This window comes from Lonchura striata, chromosome 21 (assembly GCF_050655825.1).
Source record: "Lonchura striata isolate lonStrDom1 chromosome 21, ASM5065582v1, whole genome shotgun sequence".
In the NCBI taxonomy this organism is placed as follows: Eukaryota; Metazoa; Chordata; class Aves; order Passeriformes; family Estrildidae; genus Lonchura; species Lonchura striata.
The window spans coordinates 8239236-8258129 of record NC_140723.1 but is presented as its reverse complement, the minus strand read 5'-3'; the positions used below and the strand labels follow the sequence as shown (position 1 = coordinate 8258129).

The 18894-nt window shown below is 57.5% G+C and overlaps 1 protein-coding gene across 6 annotated transcripts in view; it reads left to right on the top strand.

Annotated features, from left to right (window-relative positions):
* Nucleotides 1-4910, top strand: part of UBR4 (ubiquitin protein ligase E3 component n-recognin 4) — an 88682-nt gene extending 83772 nt beyond the window's left edge. For 5 of the 6 annotated variants that reach the window (XM_077788202.2, XM_085559027.1, XM_077788201.2 and 2 more), the window contains 3 exons: nt 2804-2894; nt 3714-3876; nt 4502-4910. In XM_077788202.2, the coding sequence (XP_077644328.1) occupies nt 2804-2894; nt 3714-3876; nt 4502-4566 (319 nt within the window). In that variant the 3' untranslated portion in view covers nt 4567-4910. The remainder of the gene's footprint in view (nt 1-2803; nt 2895-3713; nt 3877-4501) is intronic. The other variant, XM_085559026.1, reaches the window with a different exon arrangement.
* The last annotated feature ends 13984 nt before the right edge of the window (nt 4911-18894 follow it).

The window sequence follows — 18894 nt, the reverse complement described above, 5'->3', positions numbered from 1 at the left end:
GAGCTGAGCTCAGGCTGGGCTGGCAGAACTGAGCCCAGGCTGGGCTGGCAAAGCTGAGCCCAGGCTGGCAGAGCTGAGCTCAGGCTGGGCTGGCAGAGCTGAGCTCAGGCTGGCAGAGCTGAGCTCAGGCTGGGCTGGCAGAGCTGAGCTCAGGCTGGCAGAGCTGAGATCAGGCTGGGCTGGCAGAGCTGAGCCCAGGCTGGGCTTGCTGCTCTTCAAACCCTCCCTGGGTGTTCTCCTCCTTCCCCAAGCACAGCTGTAATAAAAACATATTGGGACAGGCAGAGCCAGGAACTTCCAGCTAAAGCATCCGATCTCTGGAATTTCGGGGGAGCACACTTAGGAACAGTGCTCAGGAATTATGTCAAGGTTTATTCAAGGGCTTTCTTTAATCTCTGCAGACTAAGAGAGCACAAAGCCTCCCTCTGATAAAGGCTCTCAGCAAAATTCTGATTTCCAAGCTCTGTGCTTATTTATTCTTGTGGAAAATCAGGAAGAGGGTGATGGATGGTGAAAGGCTCTGCAGATAAGTGCCAATATCTTGAATTTGTCGGCTGAGGCAGAGAGGAAGCCACTGGCTGTGACACCAGGGTAATGTCTGCATGCAAAGCATTAAAATTAGCATTCCATATTCAGGGTGTTGTCTGGGAGCAGCTCCATTCCCAGAGCGCTGGGGTGAAGGCTGGGGACACTCAAGGACTCACTGCTACCTGTGCATCTCAGAAAGGGACAGGAACCACTGCAGGAACCCCCAGTGCTTCTCCAAAAAGCTGAGGATGTGCTGGAGGTTTGGAACCTCCTGTAAATCCTGGGAAGGGGCAGGAGTGCTCTGCATTCCCTCATCCCAAGGCAGCAAATCCCACACATTCCCTGTCCCACGGGGAGGTGCCCATCCAGCTCCTCAGCTGGGCCACTCGGGGTCACACAGATTTGGGGAGAACTGAGCCAAAAAGGGCTTCTGGCTGTGCCAGGAGTGATGGTACCACAGGTACCAGGGGGAGATGCTCAGCACCTCCCTTGTTTGGAAACATTTCCTATTTAAACCCAAAGATGAAATTCCCAGAATGGATCCCAGTTCTGGGTTTCTATAAATATAATTTACAGATCCCAAAGAACTGAATCGAGTGCTCATTGTTACCGAGCCACAAATCCTGGCTAAAAAAAAAACCTGTAGATGTTTTTCAGCATAGCTTTCACCTGGAATTTGGGAGGAAAAGTCCATTTTGATTGTTTCCCCTTCGCTCTTCACTGTGACCTCTCTAAAACACTCCCCCAGTGTCTGTGGCTTTCTGCTGCAGTCCCTGGCCAGCTCCAGAGCAAACCCAGCAGCTCCTCCATGGAGCAGCTGCTCCAGGAGGTACCTACAGCCCTAACCCACAAGGGCCTCTTAGTTTTCAATTAAAGGAGCAGACTGCAATTAGATCAAACCCATTCACATGAAAGGATGAGTCTGTCTTGCAGTACTTGGGAGGCCAGAATTAGCCCAGCTCTATGTTGCTCTTCATCCCGTGGAAATTTAGTCACCTTTACTAATTGGTTTTCCTTTAAATAATTAAGCTGAGCTGCCCAAGCAGGCTGCCACCTACTAAGATGTCTGTTTTAAGGGCACACACACATGCACAAATGGAGCCTTTTCATAAGAGCAGCAGAATGTTCATTTTTCCCCCAGAAAAGCCCAGTCCTGGGCAGGTTGCAGCTGGGAGCCTCTGTTGTGTTGCTGACCCACAGCAGCGGCTGAGCTGGTCCTGGGTGCATAAAAAATGATTTTTTTTGTTTTTCCAAAGCTCTGGAATGTTGAGCAGGAAGCAGCACGTGATGGGGCAGATGTACCTGAGGAGCACAGGCACAAAAATTCCAAACCCATGAGAGCAGCTGGCAGGAGGTTCTGCCTTGCCAGAACCTGTTTGTGATTAATCCCCAAGCAGACTTGGGGAGCTGCTGTCCCAGCACAGCTCCTCACCTTTTAGGGCATTCCTACTGCTCCAAACCCAGGTGCTGGATTTCCACAAGTCCTTTCCTGGCAGGAGAATCACTGTCACTGTCAAGGCAGGACGGGAATGAGAGGACTGACCAGACCAGAAGGCTGCTGAGAGTAAAACTCCAATTTATTCAAAATACACTGCTCTTTTATACAGAGCTTCGTGAGGACCAACTCCACTGGTCCTGAAGTGAAAACAACTCAAACCATTGGTGCAAAGTGCTTGACACACAGTGATAGAACTTAACTATAAACAATGTGAACAACAAGAGAGATAAAGAATTCTTCTCCAGCTCTTTCCCAGGCTTCTGCCTGGCTAGAAACTCTCAGTTTCTTTCTTTGACTGAATCTGAGTCCCACAAATAACCAAGGATATATTAAATGGAAATTCCTCCATTTCTTCAAGGATTTCCCTCAGAGTCTTGCAGAAATGGTTTTATGAGTTAGAAGCACAAAGCTGTTCTAGAGACCCGGATTTGGCCATTCCTTCAGGAATCTGCTGCTCTCCAGCAGTGAACACCCAAACAGGGGGTTTACATTGTTTTTCCCCACCCTGCTGTTGGTTTGCTGTGCAGTCTGAGCCCTCCAGTCCCCTCTGTGCTCGTTTCCTTCCTGTGCAAGGAGGTTTTAGTGGCACAGCTGTGCTGGGCACAGCTGGAGCAGAGGCACCCCAAGGTGCCCTGCCAGGCACAGCCAGCCCGGCTCCCTCAGAGCCCTCCCTGCCTGTCCTGGGGGGCTCTGCTGCTGCAGCTGCTGTTGCACTAGGGGGTGAGCAGAGCCCGGGCAGAGCGGGATTAACTGCAGGGCCGTTTCTCCTTCTGGCAGACTGGCAGACAAGGCGGTGAAGGAATACGCCACGTACCGCTCGGGGCTGCTCTTCTGGGCACTCGTGGATCTCATTTACAACATGTTCAAGGTAAGGAGAGCACTGCAGCTCCCCTGCAGCACCTCCAGCTCAGCTCCACGTCAGCCTTCTTACCCGAGCAGTTCCAGGAGTTTGAAATAGAAATCAAAATTTGAAACCCCTTTCTTCAAGGTCCTTGGAAACGAAACCTCAGAGAATCCCAGGGTGGTTTGGGTGGGAAGGGACCTTAAAGCTCATCCATTCCACCCCTGCCATGGCAGGGACACCTTCCCCTGTCCCAGGCTGCTCCCAGCCCTGTCCAGCCTGGCCTTGGGCACTGCCAGGATCCAGGGGCAGCCACAGCTGCTCTGGGCACCTCTGCCAGGGCCTCACACCCTCCCAGGGAAGGATTGTTTCCTTCTTTTTTCTTCTGCACCTTGTAAAAGCAGAAAGGCCACAGGAAGCTGCCTGTGCTCATTGTACCCCTTGCAGTTCAGTGGCTGAAGAATTGAGAGACTTCTCCAGTTGGCAGCACTCGTGTGTTGTGTGCTTGCTTATTTTTCCTGTTGGTTGTTCATGGAAGGAAGGAAGGACATTCCAGGCTGTGCCAGGGAAATGGTTGGGGTGAGGAAGGAGCCAGGGGCAGAAAGAAACCTGCAGCTTCCACAGAGGGTTCAGTGCTCAGGGTGAGGAAATGCCTGGGACCTTGTTTCATTCTGCAAAAAAAGATCCTGAAGTTGCACTCGGGGAATTTCTTTCTCTGTTGGTTGTTTGCAAGAGGCAGGGGTGGAAATCCAGGAGCAATGGGAGAAGGCACCAGGATTTGCACTAACTTTTTTTTTTCATTAATTCATTATTTTTGGCTGATTTGGTGTGTTTGTCCCCTGTCAGAAGGTGCCTACCAGTAACACAGAGGGAGGCTGGTCCTTCTCTCTGGCCGAGTTCATCCGACACAACGACATGCCAATCCACGAGGCTGCAGACAAGGCCCTGAAAACCTTCCAGGAGGAATTCATGCCAGTGGAAACGTTTTCTGAGTTTTTGGATGTGGCTGGTGAGTGTTTGCTTGCCCTTTTATAGGCTGCCTTGTGCAGCTGGTGACTGGAGCCAGCAGCATTCCTGACACTGCTGCAGCTCGTGGGGAGGGATCAGCACTACCTAGGCACAGCCTGGCTGTCCCCAGACTGCTGGGACACACACCTGGGCAGCCCTAGGCAGGAAAACCTCCCCCCTGCTCTGTTAAACATCTGCAGCACAGCTGGCAGGTGGCCTGGGGGGGGTCTGTGGTTGAAGCTGGTGAGCAGATGTGACCAGGCAGCAGCTGGGTGCAGCCAGAGGTGCTCCCCAAGGATTTTGGTACCTCCAGGAGTCAGGAGATGCTGAAAACCTGCAGAGAAGCTGGAGCTGCTCGCTCTTCTCTCAAAATCTGTGTCCCAGGCCAGCCTCTCACTGCCCAGCACCCAGAGCTGGGTCCCTCGGCTGCCCAGCAGCAGTTCCATGTGGATGCAGTGTCTCACAGAATTCCCGTTGCAGCCCCTCCTGCAGGGCTTACCCTGCTCGTGCCCAGCCCTAAAATAACCCTGCAGCTGTCAGGAGCTCACACGTGGCCCAGCACGAATCCCTCCTGGGGCAGGACAAACAGGGGCTGACTCTTCTCTCTTGCCTTCTTGTGTTCAAAGGACTCTTGTCAGAAATCAATGATCCCGACAGCTTCCTCAAGGATCTCCTGAACTCCATCCCCTGAGCCAGCACGGAGAAGCTTTGGGCAGAGCCTCCATTGCTTGCCTTCCACCCCTCTGTGTCCCTCCTCGTGCAGTCTTTCCCTTTCCCAAGGAGTGCTGCAGTTTTTTTGTTGGAATATTTTTTGTTTTCCTTTTTTTTTTTTTTAATTTTATTTTCTACAATTTTTCTTCATGGAGTGATTTGGAATTTAGGTTTGTTTTATCTTGTGTTTCAGCGCTTCTATCTGTAAAGCCTTGTGCATTCAAGCTGTTTGAAAGAACTTGTACAGAGAGGAATCCAAACCAGTAAATCTTAATGCTTTAGTGTGCACCTCTTTGAAGTTAAATAAACCGAACAAATGGGTAAGCTGGGCTTGACTAGTGCTTGAACCAGGCAGGAGCCTGAATGCCAAGGTGTTCCTCCCATTCCTGCAGAGCTGCTGCTCTGGCCAGCCCTGGGCCTGCTCAGGGAGCCCAGGGAGCAGGAGGCTCCCGGAGGCAGCAGCCAGTGCTGCAGTGCAGGGTGTGTGTGGGGCTGGAGCCCGGGGCCTGCAAGGACAGCATCCCATCCGGACCCTTCCCTTCCCATCCCATCCCATCCCGACCCTTCCCATCCCATCCCAACCCTTCCCATCCCATCCCATCCCATCCCATCCCATCCCATCCCATCCCATCCGGACCCTTCCCATCCCATCCGGACCCTTCCCATCCCATCCGGACCCTTCCCATCCCATCCCATCCCATCCCATCCCATCCCATCCCATCCCATCCCATCCCGACCCATCCCGACCCTTCCCATCCCATCCCATCCCATCCCATCCGGACCCATCCCATCCCATCCCGACCCTTCCCATCCCATCCCATCCCATCCCATCCCATCCCGACCCTTCCCATCCCATCCCGACCCTTCCCATCCCATCACGACCCATCCCGACCCTTCCCATCCCATCCCGACCCTTCCCATCCCATCACGACCCATCCCGACCCTTCCCATCCCATCCCATGCCATCCCATCCCATCCCATGCCATCCCATCCCATGCCATCCCTTCCCATCCCATCCCATCCCATCCCATCCCATCCCATCCCATCCCATCCCATCCCATCCCGACCCTTCCCATCCCATCCCATGCCATCCCATCCCATCCCATGCCATCCCATCCCATCCCATCCCATCCCATCCCATCCCATCCCATCCCGACCCTTCCCATCCCATCCCGACCCTTCCCATCCCATCCCATCCCATCCCATCCCATCCCATCCCATCCCATCCCATCCCATCCCATCCCATCCCATCCCATCCCATCCCATCCCATCCCATCCCATCCCATCCCATCCCATCCCATCCCATCCCATCCCATCCCTTCCCTTCCCCTCCCTCCCCTCCCCTCCCCAGCAGCTCTGTGTCCCCTCCATGGAGTTCCAGAGCCTGTCCTGGCTCCCTCCCAGGCTGGATCCAAAGCTCCCTGTGCCTCTGGTGGATTCCTGCTCTCTGGGGGCTGCTCCCATCCCTGTCCCCTCTCTGGGAACCTTCAGCTGCAGCCAGGGCACCCCAGAGCCCTGCACAGCCCCAGAGCCCTGCACAGCCCCAGAGCCCTGCACAGCCCCAGAGCCCTGCACAGCCCCAAAGCCCTGCACAGCCCCAGAGCCCTGCACAGCCCCAGAGCCCTGCACAGCCCCAGGGCCATGCACAGCCCCAGGATCCTGCACAGCCCCCCAGAGCCATGCACAGCCCCCCAGAGCCCTGCACAGCCCCAGGATCCTGCACAGCCCCAGAGCCCTGCACAGCCCCAGGGCCCTGCACAGCCCCCCAGAGCCCTGCACAGCCCCAGGATCCTGCACAGCCCCAGAGCCATGCACAGCCCCCCAGAGCCCTGCACAGCCCCAGAGCCATGCACAGCCCCAGAGCCCTGCACAGCCCCAGAGCCATGCACAGCCCCAGGATCCTGCACAGCCCCAGAGCCCTGCACAGCCCCCCAGAGCCCTGCACAGCCCCAGAGCCATGCACAGCCCCAGGATCCTGCACAGCCCCAAAGCCCTGCACAGCCCCAGAGCCATGCACAGCCCCAGAGCCCTGCACAGCCCCAGGGCCCTGCACAGCCCCCCAGAGCCCTGCACAGCCCCAGAGCCCTGCACAGCCCCCGGATCCTGCACAGCCCCAGGATCATGCACAGCCCCAGGGCCCTGCACAGCCCCAGGATCCTGCACAGCCCCAGGGCCCTGCACAGCCCCAGAGCCCTGCACAGCCCCAGAGCCATGCACAGCCCCAGAGCCCTGCACAGCCCCAGGGCCCTGCACAGCCCCAGAGCCCTGCACAGCCCCCGGATCCTGCACAGCCCCAGGGCCCTGCACAGCCCCAGGATCCTGCACAGCCCCCCAGAGCCCTGCACAGCCCCAGGATCCTGCACAGCCCCAGAGCCCTGCACAGCCCCCCCAGAGCCCTGCACAGCCCCAGGATCCTGCACAGCCCCAGAGCCCTGCACAGCCCCCCCAGAGCCCTGCACAGCCCCAGGATCCTGCACAGCCCCAGGGCCCTGCACAGCCCCAGGGCCCTGCACAGCCCCAGAGCCCTGCACAGCCCCAGAGCCCTGCACAGCCCCCGGATCCTGCACAGCCCCAGAGCCCTGCACAGCCCCCCAGAGCCCTGCACAGCCCCAGGATCCTGCACAGCCCCAGGGCCCTGCACAGCCCCAGAGCCCTGCACAGCCCCCCAGAGCCATGCACAGCCCCAGAGCCCTGCACAGCCCCAGGATCCTGCACAGCCCCAGAGCCCTGCACAGCCCCAGAGCCCTGCACAGCCCCAGGGCCCTGCACAGCCCCCCAGAGCCCTGCACAGCCCCAGGATCCTGCACAGCCCCAGGATCCTGCACAGCCCCAGGGCCCTGCACAGCCCCAGGATCCTGCACAGCCCCCCAGAGCCCTGCACAGCCCCAGGATCCTGCACAGCCCCAGAGCCCTGCACAGCCCCCCCAGAGCCCTGCACAGCCCCAGGATCCTGCACAGCCCCAGGGCCCTGCACAGCCCAAGAGCCCTGCACAGCCCCAGAGCCATGCACAGCCCCAGAGCCCTGCACAGCCCCCCCAGAGCCATGCACAGCCCCCTGCAGCCCTGCATGCCCTGCCCTGAGCCCAGCACTGCTCCCCACCTGTGCATGCTGGTAACTCAGCTGGCACAGTTCTGCTGACACCTGGTGAGGCTGGAATCTAATAAAGCTTTCCCTGCCTTCCTCGTCTCTGTTTGAACTTGAATTTCCTAGCACAGTCCTGTCCCAGAAATAATAATAATAATAATAATAATACTAGTAGAGGCTGAGTAGCTCACCAGCCCCTTTGGTGCCTGGCACTGGCAATTAGCAGAGGGCTGAGGCTGTGTTTCTGTTCTCACCTCCTGGAACAGGCTGGGAATGGGGAATGCCCCGGGGGTTTGGGTGCTGTCCCTGGTGGCTCTGTGAGGTGCAGGAGGGGCTCTTGGAGCAGCAATCCTGCCCCGCTGCTCCCTGGAGCACAGCAGAGCTCTGGGGGAGCCCTGCAGGGCCAGGCTGCACCAGTGCCCTCCCCAAGCTGCAGCGGGGCTGCTGGGGGCTGCAGGAGCCCTGGGGGCAGCCTGGGCTGTGTTCCTGCACTGCTGCAGGAGCCCTGGGGGCAGCCTGGGCCGTGTTCCTGCACTGCTGCAGGAGCCCTGGGAGCAGCCCCCAGCCTGGGCTGTGTTCCTGCACTGCTGCAGGAGCCCTGGGAGCAGCCTGGGCCGTGTTCCTGCACTGCTGCAGGAGCCCTGGGAGCAGCCTGGGCACTGTTCCTGCACTGCTGCAGGAGCCCTGGGAGCAGCCTGGGCCATGTTCCTGCACTGCTGCAGGAGCCCTGGGAGCAGCCTGGGCCGTGTTCCTGCACTGCTGCAGGAGCCCTGGGAGCAGCCTGGGCACTGTTCCTGCACTGCTGCAGGAGCCCTGGGAGCAGCCTGGGCCATGTTCCTGCACTGCTGCAGGAGCCCTGGGAGCAGCCTGGGCCGTGTTCCTGCACTGCTGCAGGAGCCCTGGGAGCAGCCTGGGCCGTGTTCCTGCACTGCTGCAGGAGCCCTGGGAGCAGCCCCCAGCCTGGGCCGTGTTCCTGCACTGCTGCAGGAGCCCTGGGAGCAGCCTGGGCCGTGTTCCTGCACTGCTGCAGGAGCCCTGGGAGCAGCCTGGGCACTGTTCCTGCACTGCTGCAGGAGCCCTGGGGGCAGCCCCCAGCCTGGGCACTGTTCCTGCACTGCTGCAGGAGCCCTGGGAGCAGCCTGGGCTCTGTTCCTGCACTGCTGCAGGAGCCCTGGGAGCAGCCTGGGCACTGTTCCTGCACTGCTGCAGGAGCCCCTGGCCGTGCTGAGCCCCCACCCTGCTCTGGCTTTGCCATTCGTGTCCCAGGGAAGGTCTGGGAGCTGCAGCAGCACCAGGCTGCCTTCCTCCCCTGCTCTGGGTCCTTCCTCACCAAACCAGGTCTGGTCCCTGCAGCCGCAGCCTCGGGGTGCCCTCAGCTCCTGCCCAGCTCTGCCAGGCAGGGATGGTTCCCTTGGCAGGACCTTCTGCAGCTTCCCCAGGCTGGAAACCCTGATTTGCTCCACTTGTGCTGGCCCAGATCTTCCGTAAAACCAGCAGCAGCTGCTGCAGGAGCTGCTGGAGTTCTGGCAGGCAAATCCCTGGGTCTCCACCCCAGCTGGCCCAGCAGATCCTCAGAGCCCCGGGAGCACAGCGTGGGCTCTGCTCAACACGGGTGGCATCGAGGAGGGAGGTTTGAAGCTCTTCTTGCCAGAAGCTCCCCAGAGCTGTCCTGGGTGGCTTCGTAGGGCCCAGAGATGTATTTTGGAAAATAAAGGTGCAAGCAGTGGCTCCCTGCCCAGGGCACAGGGGGCTGGGATTTAGGGAGGAGCCAGAGCTGAAAAGGTGGGAACATCCTGAGAGTGCTTCGGAGCAGATCGGCCTGGGAGGGACTGAAGGTGACAAAAACATCCCAGCAGAGGTGGAGAGGGACAAGAACAAAAGGGGAGTGTTTTGGAACGTTTCAGCTGGTCCAGGCCACGCAGAGAGGCTCCAGCGTTCAGTGCTGCACAAAGGCAAAGAGCTCCAGGCTCCAACATCCCCCGGGCTGGGGCTGGGAAGTCAGCAAAGATTTTGGGGAGTTTGTTACTTAAATTAGGAATGAGAAAGCTGAGGGAAGATGCCTCAAAATGGATGAAATTACTCAAAGTGATGAACTGAACCATGAGCTGAACAACAGAGAGTCAACACCCTCTGCAAAAAAACTAATTTATTTGCCAAAGATATTATTTGGGGAAAAGAAGTTCTTTGTGATGCAGGAGAGCCTGGATGAGCTGTGGGATTGCTTTGAACCTGACTGTGGGCAGGAGCTCCCCAAATTTCTGACATCCCTGTGCTGGGTTGGGCTCCAGCATTTAATTAATGTGGGGATTAATTAAATCTGGGGAGAGCAGGGACCTGCTGCTCCCCCCACCTGCTGCAGGTGACACAGAAGCCTGACCAGGTATTCCACGATGCTTTCCTTGTCCTGCTGCCTCCTCCCCCGGTAATTCCCTTCCTGTGGGAATGCAGAGCTTCCCTCTGGCTGCCCCGGGACCCTGGCAGGGGTCAGGAACCCCCTGGACAGAGCCCCCAGAGACACTGCCTGTGATCTCTGGCCATGGAAAAGAGTTTTCAATCTCACAGGATCAATTACCAGCTCTGAGTGTTTTATATAAGTAATAATTAAGTGTGGCACAGGTACAAAAGTAAAATTTTAGGATTCTAGATGAGGGGTCCAAAGGGGACAAGCTGGAGGAAATTGGGTGTGCCTTGTCCTTTTCCTCCTTCTTCATGCCCTCCATGTCTCACTGTGGTGTTGGCATTTTTCTGTTGGTTCAGGCTGGGGACACACTGTCCAACGTAGGTGACAGATATTGGCACGTTCTTGTAAATGCAGCCCAGGGAGTTTCTGGTATTTAATGTTTGTCACATCCCACTGAGGGCAGAGCCCCACACGCTGCCCTGCAGGACAGAGCTGGGCAGGGCAGCAGAACATGTGAGAGATAAACAGAATAAACAACCTGGAAACCAGCACAGACCAATTATGGCTTCTGCTTTGGCAGCGGGGCTGACAGACAGAGACTTTCCACAATTTTGGGATCATCAACACATCAGATTCCAACACTTCTCCAGCTCTTCTGGAAGTGCAGCTCAGCTGAGGGCCCTTCCCTGCTCCTCTCTGCCTCTTCCCACCAGCTCCCAGCCAAACTCTCCTGGTTTGTCCCTGCAAGTCCCCAGAAATGTTTTCAGACTCGCAGGGCTGGAGCTGCTGCCCATAAACACAGCGAGCTGCAACGTTCCAGTGCCACAAAAGATTCCCTGGACTTTTTCCAATGGAGGAAAAGTGATTTTCCTCCCTGGATGTGTCTGTGGCACTTCCAGGACACGGCAGGACCATGGTGGAGCCTCGAGGGACGTGCTGGGGACATCCTGGGCTGCTGCCCCCCAGGCCTGGATGGAATCCCACATTTTTCCTCCAGGTTCTGCAGGAATGATGGTCTGGCAGGCAGGAGCCTGGAACACGGAAATCCTGCAGGGTAAATCCTGCAGGGCTCCCTCCTGGCCTTTGGGACAGCCCCGCTGCAGCTCGGGGCTGGTTCCTGATCTCTTCACACCCCAGGGAGCTCCGGGACCCTCCAGGCACCCAGTGACACAAAGGAGCACAGAGCCACCAAGCCCAGGCTCCCGAATTAACCCCTGAGTGACCAGGCAGGTTCGGAGCTGCTCTGGGGAGAGCAGCCCAAAACACCCCGGAGACCTCCCGAGGTCCAGGTGGCTTTTTTAGGAGCCAGCCCTGGGTCACGTTTCTGTTGCCTGGTAAGAGAATTGGGATTGGCCTTGACTCGTGGGATGTGTCACAGCTCACGTGGGAGGAATCAAGGATCCAGGGAGAAACAAGCTCTGAGCTCACCAGGAAGGCTGGAAAAGGGTCCCGGGTGGATTGAGGACAAAATCACTTCAGGGATGTCACCCCAGGCCGGGGGCAGCCACCTGAACCTCCAGGAATAGTAAATCCCTTGTGTCCAGGAGGGAACAAAATAATGGTTAAATCCCTGTTTGCAGCCTTTTCTGCAGGATTGATCCCAGCACTTCACTTCAGCAGCTGGGGAGGAACCAGCTCCAGCCCTTTACCCAAACCCTGGGGATCAGCAGGGATCCCACTCCTCTCCCCAAGGGGAGTGTGGCAGCAGGAGAAGATGCTTTTGGGTAAAATTCTCAATCAAATGGTACAAAGGATGTGTGGAGGGGAAGCCCCTGGGCTGTGTTTCAAGCCCAGGCAGGTTGGGGCCCTTCAGGCATCGCCCCCAAAAGGCCCCATCCCGGGATGGGGAGGTTTGGGGTGTGTGAGGAGGTCTGGATGTGCCTCTGGGAAGATTTTCTTTTCCTGGTGCTTATTAAGCTTTTCTTGAGCAGGATCCTCCCGTGCTCAGTGCTGTTCCTGCAGCCAGGCCCTGTTCCTGCAGGTCCCAGACGTGGAGTGGGAATTACAAGCTCCCTCCTGTCCCACAGGGATTTTCTCCCTCATCCCACTGTTGCCAGAGCCCAGGAGGGATCAGACACGTTCCTGCTCCCTGATCCGCACGCTTGGATGCTGCTGGGAGCATCGGCACCTCACCTGGCATTTCTTGCTCCAAAAATCAGAGTTTTTCTTCTGGAAAGGAGTCCCCACGCTGGCACTCCTCAGCCTGACTCAGCCTGGTGCCTTCCCTTGGGAAACTCAAACCCTCTGTGGGTGAATCACGGCCGGGGCTGTGGGAGAGCCCAGCCAAGGCTGGTGCAGCCCCCCAGGCCCTCGGGGACCCTCAGATGTCCCTGGAGCTGCAGCAGAGGTGGGAATGGTCAGAGAGCCCAGCTCTGCTTCTCCCGGGGCTGGAGCCATCGCCCCCAGCCTGCCCACAGGGGGAATGTGCTGCTCCCTACAGCCCTTCCGCAGGGGGTCAGGTGTGTGATATAAAACGGCAAATATTAAATAGAAATTGGATAAATTCAGGTGTTTGTGGTCTAAGTTTAGCTTTGACATATGGAGACAGGCTGAGCTTTAAAAAGAAATTAACCTCAAGAACACCACGTTTAGTCTTAGCTGCTCTTGGCGGGGTGTTGGGTCTGACCCCTCCCAGCTCCCCATCTCTCCGTGCCTCGGGCCGGGCCAGGGGCTGCAGGAGGGACAAAGGAGGTGTTTGGATCTGGGGGAGGGCAGGGCAGCCAGGGCCACCCCCTCATCAAAGGGCTCTTGGGCTCGAGTGCCTCAGAGGGAGAGATCTGTGCCCTAACGATGATAACCCGGTAATTACTGTCATTAATCATAATCCTGCCGGTTCTTTCCCAAGTGTTGTGCCAGCAGCACCTCAGTCGCCCTCAGCACGTGCCCTGGGCAGAGTCAGGGCTGTCCCCAGCCCGAGACGGGAGATCGGGGAGGGGAAGGGCTGGGGATGCTCCGGTGGACACGGAAACCCTCCGGGGCTTGGGCACGAATGACAGCCCCGAGTGCATCCCTGCCCAGCCCTGCCGGGCTCTGGGCGCTGTCCCCGCGTGTCCCAGGCTGGAGGCGGCCACCCCAGCCCCGTGTCCGTGTTTGGGACACCCCGGGCCCTTCTCGGCGGTTTCGTCCCTGCAGCTTCTCCCGGCCGCTGTTTTTAATCCCATTTAATGAGCAAGCAGGGCAGCGCTGCAAACCCAGCAGCATCCTGTAATTAATTCTTCCGAGCGTTTGACGGCAGCCAGCCGGCTCGGGTGACATCAGACCCCGAAGGGTGGCACACCGGGTCATTCCCGGTCCCTTCTGCAGCCGCATTCTGCTGCTCTCAGCACCTTTCCGTAGCTCAGCGCTCCCCAGCCCAGGGCTGCACCCACGGGGGCTCCGCCCGAGCTCCGCTCCCGCAGAAACAGCGCAGGGAGTTGGGAGAGGCGGGAGGGAACCGCTCCAAAGCTCCGTGACTCACGGCGGTGACACCGCGGGGTCGTGCAGGGCATCCCCGGGCCAGGGGGAAACCTGAGCGCTCCCGGTGAGATGTCCCCGTGTCCCTGTGGGTGCCCCAGGTGAGATGTCCCGGTGTCCCTGTGAGCGCTCCCGGGACAGGTCCCGGTGTCCCTGTGAGCGCTCCCGGTGAGATGTCCCGTGTCCCTGTGAGTGCCCCAGATGTGCTGTCCCCCACTCAGGACAGGTCCCGGTGTCCCTGTGAGCGCTCCCGGGACAGGTCCCGGTGTCCCTGTGAGCGCTCCCGGTGAGATGTCCCGTGTCCCTGTGGGTGCCCCAGGTGAGATGTCCCCGCATCGGGACAGACCCCACTGTCCCTGTGGGTGCTCCCGGTGCGCTGTCCCCCATCAGGACAGGTCCCGGTGTCCCTGTGGGTGTCCCAGCTGTGCTGTCCCCCCATCGGGACAGACCCCACTGTCCCTGTGGGTGCCCCAGATGTGCTGTCCCCCACTCAGGACAGACCCCACTGTCCCTGTGGGTGTCTCAGCTGTGCTGTCCCCCCATCGGGACAGACCCCACTGTCCCTGTGGGTGCCCCAGGTGCGCTGTCCCCCACTCAGGACAGACCCCACTGTCCCTGTGGGTGCCCCAGGTGCGCTGTCCCCCACTCAGGACAGACCCCACTGTCCCTGTGGGTGCCCCAGGTGCGCTGTCCCCCACTCAGGACAGGTCCCGGTGTCCCTGTGGGTGTCCCAGCTGTGCTGTTCCCCACTCAGGACAGACCCCACTGTCCCTGTGGGTGCCCCAGGTGCGCTGTCCCCCCTCAGGACAGGTCGCGCTGTCCCCGCTGAGGGACAGGAGGGGACGCAGGGGAAGGTGCCGGGGGATGCTGGAGCGGTCCCAGCCCCACATTCCCGATCCATGCCCAGATCCCGTCACAGCTCCCGTTGGGAAGCTTTTCTTCTCCCTGTGTCCTGCAAAACCTGCCAGGCTAAAAACCCACGGTGCAAGCAAGGAAAATAACCGGCTAATGGCTTTTGGAGGAGAGCTTTAGACAGAGCTAAAAATAAATCCCAGTTCACCTTGACCCCCCTCAGTGCTCGGACCTTTGGGCGCCGCTCAACCCAGCAAAGTTTGGGGCAACGACGAGAAAGAAATCATTTATTCTGTTCATTTCGAATCATCCTGCACCTGAATCAATCAGGCCAGGGTCCGCCTGCTGCCTTCAGAAGGAAGAGTTTGAGCGTTCTGGGATTGCAGCCCGGGGCCCGCGGAGCATCCCAGGGCGCTTGTCCCGGAGCTGCCGCCGGAGCGATCCCCGCCCCGGGCGCACCTGGGCAGCCTGTCCGGGCGCACCTGGGCAGCCTGTCCGGGCCCATCGCTGCATATTTGCCGCCCTACTCAGCGCGGGTGAAATGTTTGGTTCCTAAGGAAGCAGAGAGCGCTGCCGCCGTCGCCGCGGAGATTCCGGCGTGCCCCGAGCGCGGATGCGCCGCTCGGCGCCTTCGTCTCCTCCGCCTCTCGGGGCCGCACCTGGGCTGCAGCTTTGTTTGCAAAATATTTACGCCTCTCCATGGAGGAGATCAGCCCCGGCCGGGCGGGGAGGGCGTGCGGATGTGCTGAGGCCGGTCCCTCCCGCGCACCCCAAATTCCGGCGCAGCCCTCGGGCGGTGCGGGAGCATCCTCTGTGCTCGGGCTGGATCTGCTTTGTGACGCCCACAAACCCCCAGATGAGGCAAATGAGGGTTTAGGGAGTGCAGGAATGCGGCCGCGCCGGGAGAAGGCGCTGGGTTTGGGCAGCAGCTCCTCTGCGCCGTGAGCCGCCGGGACACGGAGGGGACAGAGCGGGGCAGCAAAGGCGGCTCGGGGAGGAGAAACCTCCTTTAAAGGCAGGAAAGCGCGACTCATCCCCCCACGCAGTGCCAGCAGCAGCCCCACCAACCCGTCCGTGCCCGCGGCGTGCCCGGGCGGCGATCCCGGCTCCGAGCCGAGGATTCCCCGCGGCGGGAGCGGCCCCGGGCAGGGAGCGGCTCGTCCCGGCCCCGCTGGCACCGCGGGTGCTGCGGTGGCGCCGAGTCACCCGGGAGGAGCCGCGCTGTCCCAGCCCTGCCCGTCCTGCCGTGCCCGCACAATCCCGGGGCTGCTGCAGGGAAGGCGCTGCCGGGCTGGGAGAGGCTTTGTCGCTGTCGAGGCAGGACGGGAATGAGAAGATCCAGATCAGGGGGCTGTGAGAGTAAAACTCTGATTTATTCAAAATACCCCGCTCTTTTATACAGGTGAGGACCAACTCCATTGGTCCTGAAGTGAAAAACAACCCACCCCATTGGTGCAGAGTGCTCGAAAAACAGTGATAGAACTTAACTATAAACAATGTGAAAAACAACAGAGATAAAGAATTATTTACATTCTTCTCCAGCTCTTTCCCAGGCCTCTGTCTGGCTAGAAGCTCTCCGTTTCTTTCTTTGACTGAATCTGAGTCCCACAAGGTTATGCTGGCCAAAAACGCAGCCCAGATGAGACTGGTGCCACCCCGCTGGTGCTGGTGCCCATCACGGTGTCTGTGGTGAAAAACAACCATTTTGGGGTGGAATGTTAAAGATTTGCTGCTTTCAAACACCGTCAGCCAGGAAAGGTGCGAGGTGAGAGCCCCGGGGGAGCCACCCCAGCCCCGGGTGCCCCCCTGACCCCTCTGGGTGCCCAACGGCAGCATCGAGGTGGAGCTGATGCCTCCGGATTTCATCTATTCCTTTAATCTATTTTTTATTATTTGTATTTGCAATTTGTAATTTGTATAATAACCTTGCAGGTCTTTAGTGCAGAGCTCCAAACTCCACACAGGCTCAGCTGCTGCTCTCCCGTTTTGGGCACACACAACAATTCCCCTCCAGGCCTGGCAATCAAGGACACCTCACTGCCTCAGACCCCAAAAAATCAAACAAAACGGAATTGGGGGGAACAAACTTGGGGTAAATTACTTCATTAGTTGAAGCTGGAATTGGAGGATTAACCCCAATATGCAAATGAACCAAAGTTACCAAAATGTGAAAACCAGTGAAAAACCATGGTCCATTTTTGGGTGTAGCCCCTGGGGGGCTTTGTCTGCCTGAGATGTACCTGAAGACCCTTCAATAAATAAATAAAAAAACATACATAAAAAAATAAATTAAAAATCTTTTTCTTCCCTTAGTTTTGTCTGGCTCTGCTTTCAGGCAGCTGCGGCCGAGGGAGGGGAAGGGGCTGAGGAGCTGCAGCCTCACCTGACGTGGGAAATCCCAGCCCAGCAGGACCCTGCAGTCACTGAAGGCATTTTGGGGGCCTGGGGGAGATTTGTGGGTGTTGACCCAGAGGAGTTCGCTGGTTTTAGAGGGAGGTTTGTGCAAAAATAAACCAGCCCCGTGGTGATGCCATCAGCCCCAGGGGCACAGAACGGGAGCCCCGGGGTGGGCTCGGGTCCGTGTCCTGGTTTAGGGCAAATTTGGGGGAAAACCTCCAAAGGAGCTCCTCTGGAAAGCAGATTCAAGCAGCCCTCCCCCCCCAGCTGGTTTGGGGAAAGATTTCCTTGGAGAAAAGTGGAGAAAACCTTTTTATTTTACAGGCAAAGCATTCACCAGCACAAAAAAAGAACAATATTCAGCAATAGAACCTCTCCCTGTCCTGAAGAGATGGAAAACTCAGAAAGTGCCCTCGGTGGGCTGTGGTGCGGCTCATTCAGTAGTTTATCAGTCTCTTATCAGTCTCTTATCAGTCTCTTATCAATCTCTTATCAGTCTCTCCGGGCCCTGCCCGCTGGGCTATAGCTTCGAGCTCTTCTGGGTGTCCACAGCAGGTTTGAGCAGGTCCAAAGAAAAAGAAAAAGCACATTCCAGGGAATTTCTCTGCCTCAGCGAGCTAAAACTGACTGAGAGCAAAGGAGAGCTCTGTCCTGCTGTCTGTCTGTGCTGCAGACCCGGAGCAGGATGTGGGGCAGCAGTTTCTGAAAAGCTTCAGAACCAGTCTTGAAGGTGTAAAACTTATTTCTGGGCTAAACAGACAAATGGGGATGCAAGCATCATAAAGTCACCCCAGGACAGTCGGTTTGACTGGGAAATGGTGAATTTACCAAGGAAAAAATAACTTTCCGTGAGTGCTGGACGAACAGAGCCTCAAAGGATGCAACCAACACCAGGAAAATTAACATTAAAAATCGGAGCCGATGCAGGGAGCAGCCCTGAAAATAGTCACTGAGGCTGGGGAGTGCAGGGTGCTGCCAAAGGGAAAAGAAAATGAGTGCAAAATGAGATTCAAGGGCCTGGATTCCCAAATCCCTGCTCCAGCCAGAGTTTGGGTGGAGCAGCTGGGAGCCAGCTCATCAATCAATCAATCAATCAATCAAACAAACAAACAAACAAATGTGTGTTGTTCTTATCGTGGCATGGCCGGGGTGGCCACGGGGAGTCCCTGCTCCCAGAACCGGCCCCTTCTCCTGCCTGTCCCAGCCGGGCAGGGCTCCGCGGGGCTCCCTTTGCCCCTCTCCCGGCAGGAATTCCCGCAGGCGCTCCCAGGGTGGGCATTCCCCTCGCCCCTGCCAAGGTTAATTAATTCCTGCCATTAATTCAGGGGATTCAGCGAGGCCCCAGCCCACAGCACAGCGGGACCCTGGAGTGGCCGTGGCCATCGCTCATTAGGAGCAGGATTAATTTGATTTAATGACCTCGGGATGAGTGCTGGTGGATCCGGGGAGCTGCAAGATCACGGGGCAGGAGCCAAACCCTTCATTGCTTGGTTTGTCACCCCCCCGGTGCTTTCCTGCTTCCCGAAGGGGAAAAAAAAAGCTAAAAAATTAAAATAAAACACAGCTGGATTTTCCCAGCTGCTGACCACTGTCCAAGACCACCCTGGGTCAGGGGTGGCTTTGTGTGGTGGAAAAGTCTCTCCTCCCACCCGAGCTTCCAAAGAAAGGCTCAGCAGTCTCTGTTGTTGGTCTCAAGGCAGTTTATTGCAAGTTATCTAAAAGATTTTCTCCTCGGGCTGCTGTGGTTTGCTCACAGCTCAGGCAGAGGCACACACACACCCTGACATCCTCTCTGACCCCGACTGCTGCTTCTCTCCCGCCCAGGGCTGCTGCTGTCTTTTATATGGTACATTATGAGTTACATGTTTACAGTTTTCCCAATGCCTATTACCTATATTAAATGGTGCTTTTCTATCTTTTATATGTACATTATGTGTTACATGTTTACAGCTTTTCCCCAATGCCTATTACCTATATTAAATGGTGCTTTTCTATCTTTTATATGGTACATTACGTGTTACATGGTTACAGTTTTCCCCAGTGCCTATTACCTATATTAAATGGTGCTTTTCTACTCTAAACCAATCTGTGAGTGCCAACATCACCAAGAACATGGAGGT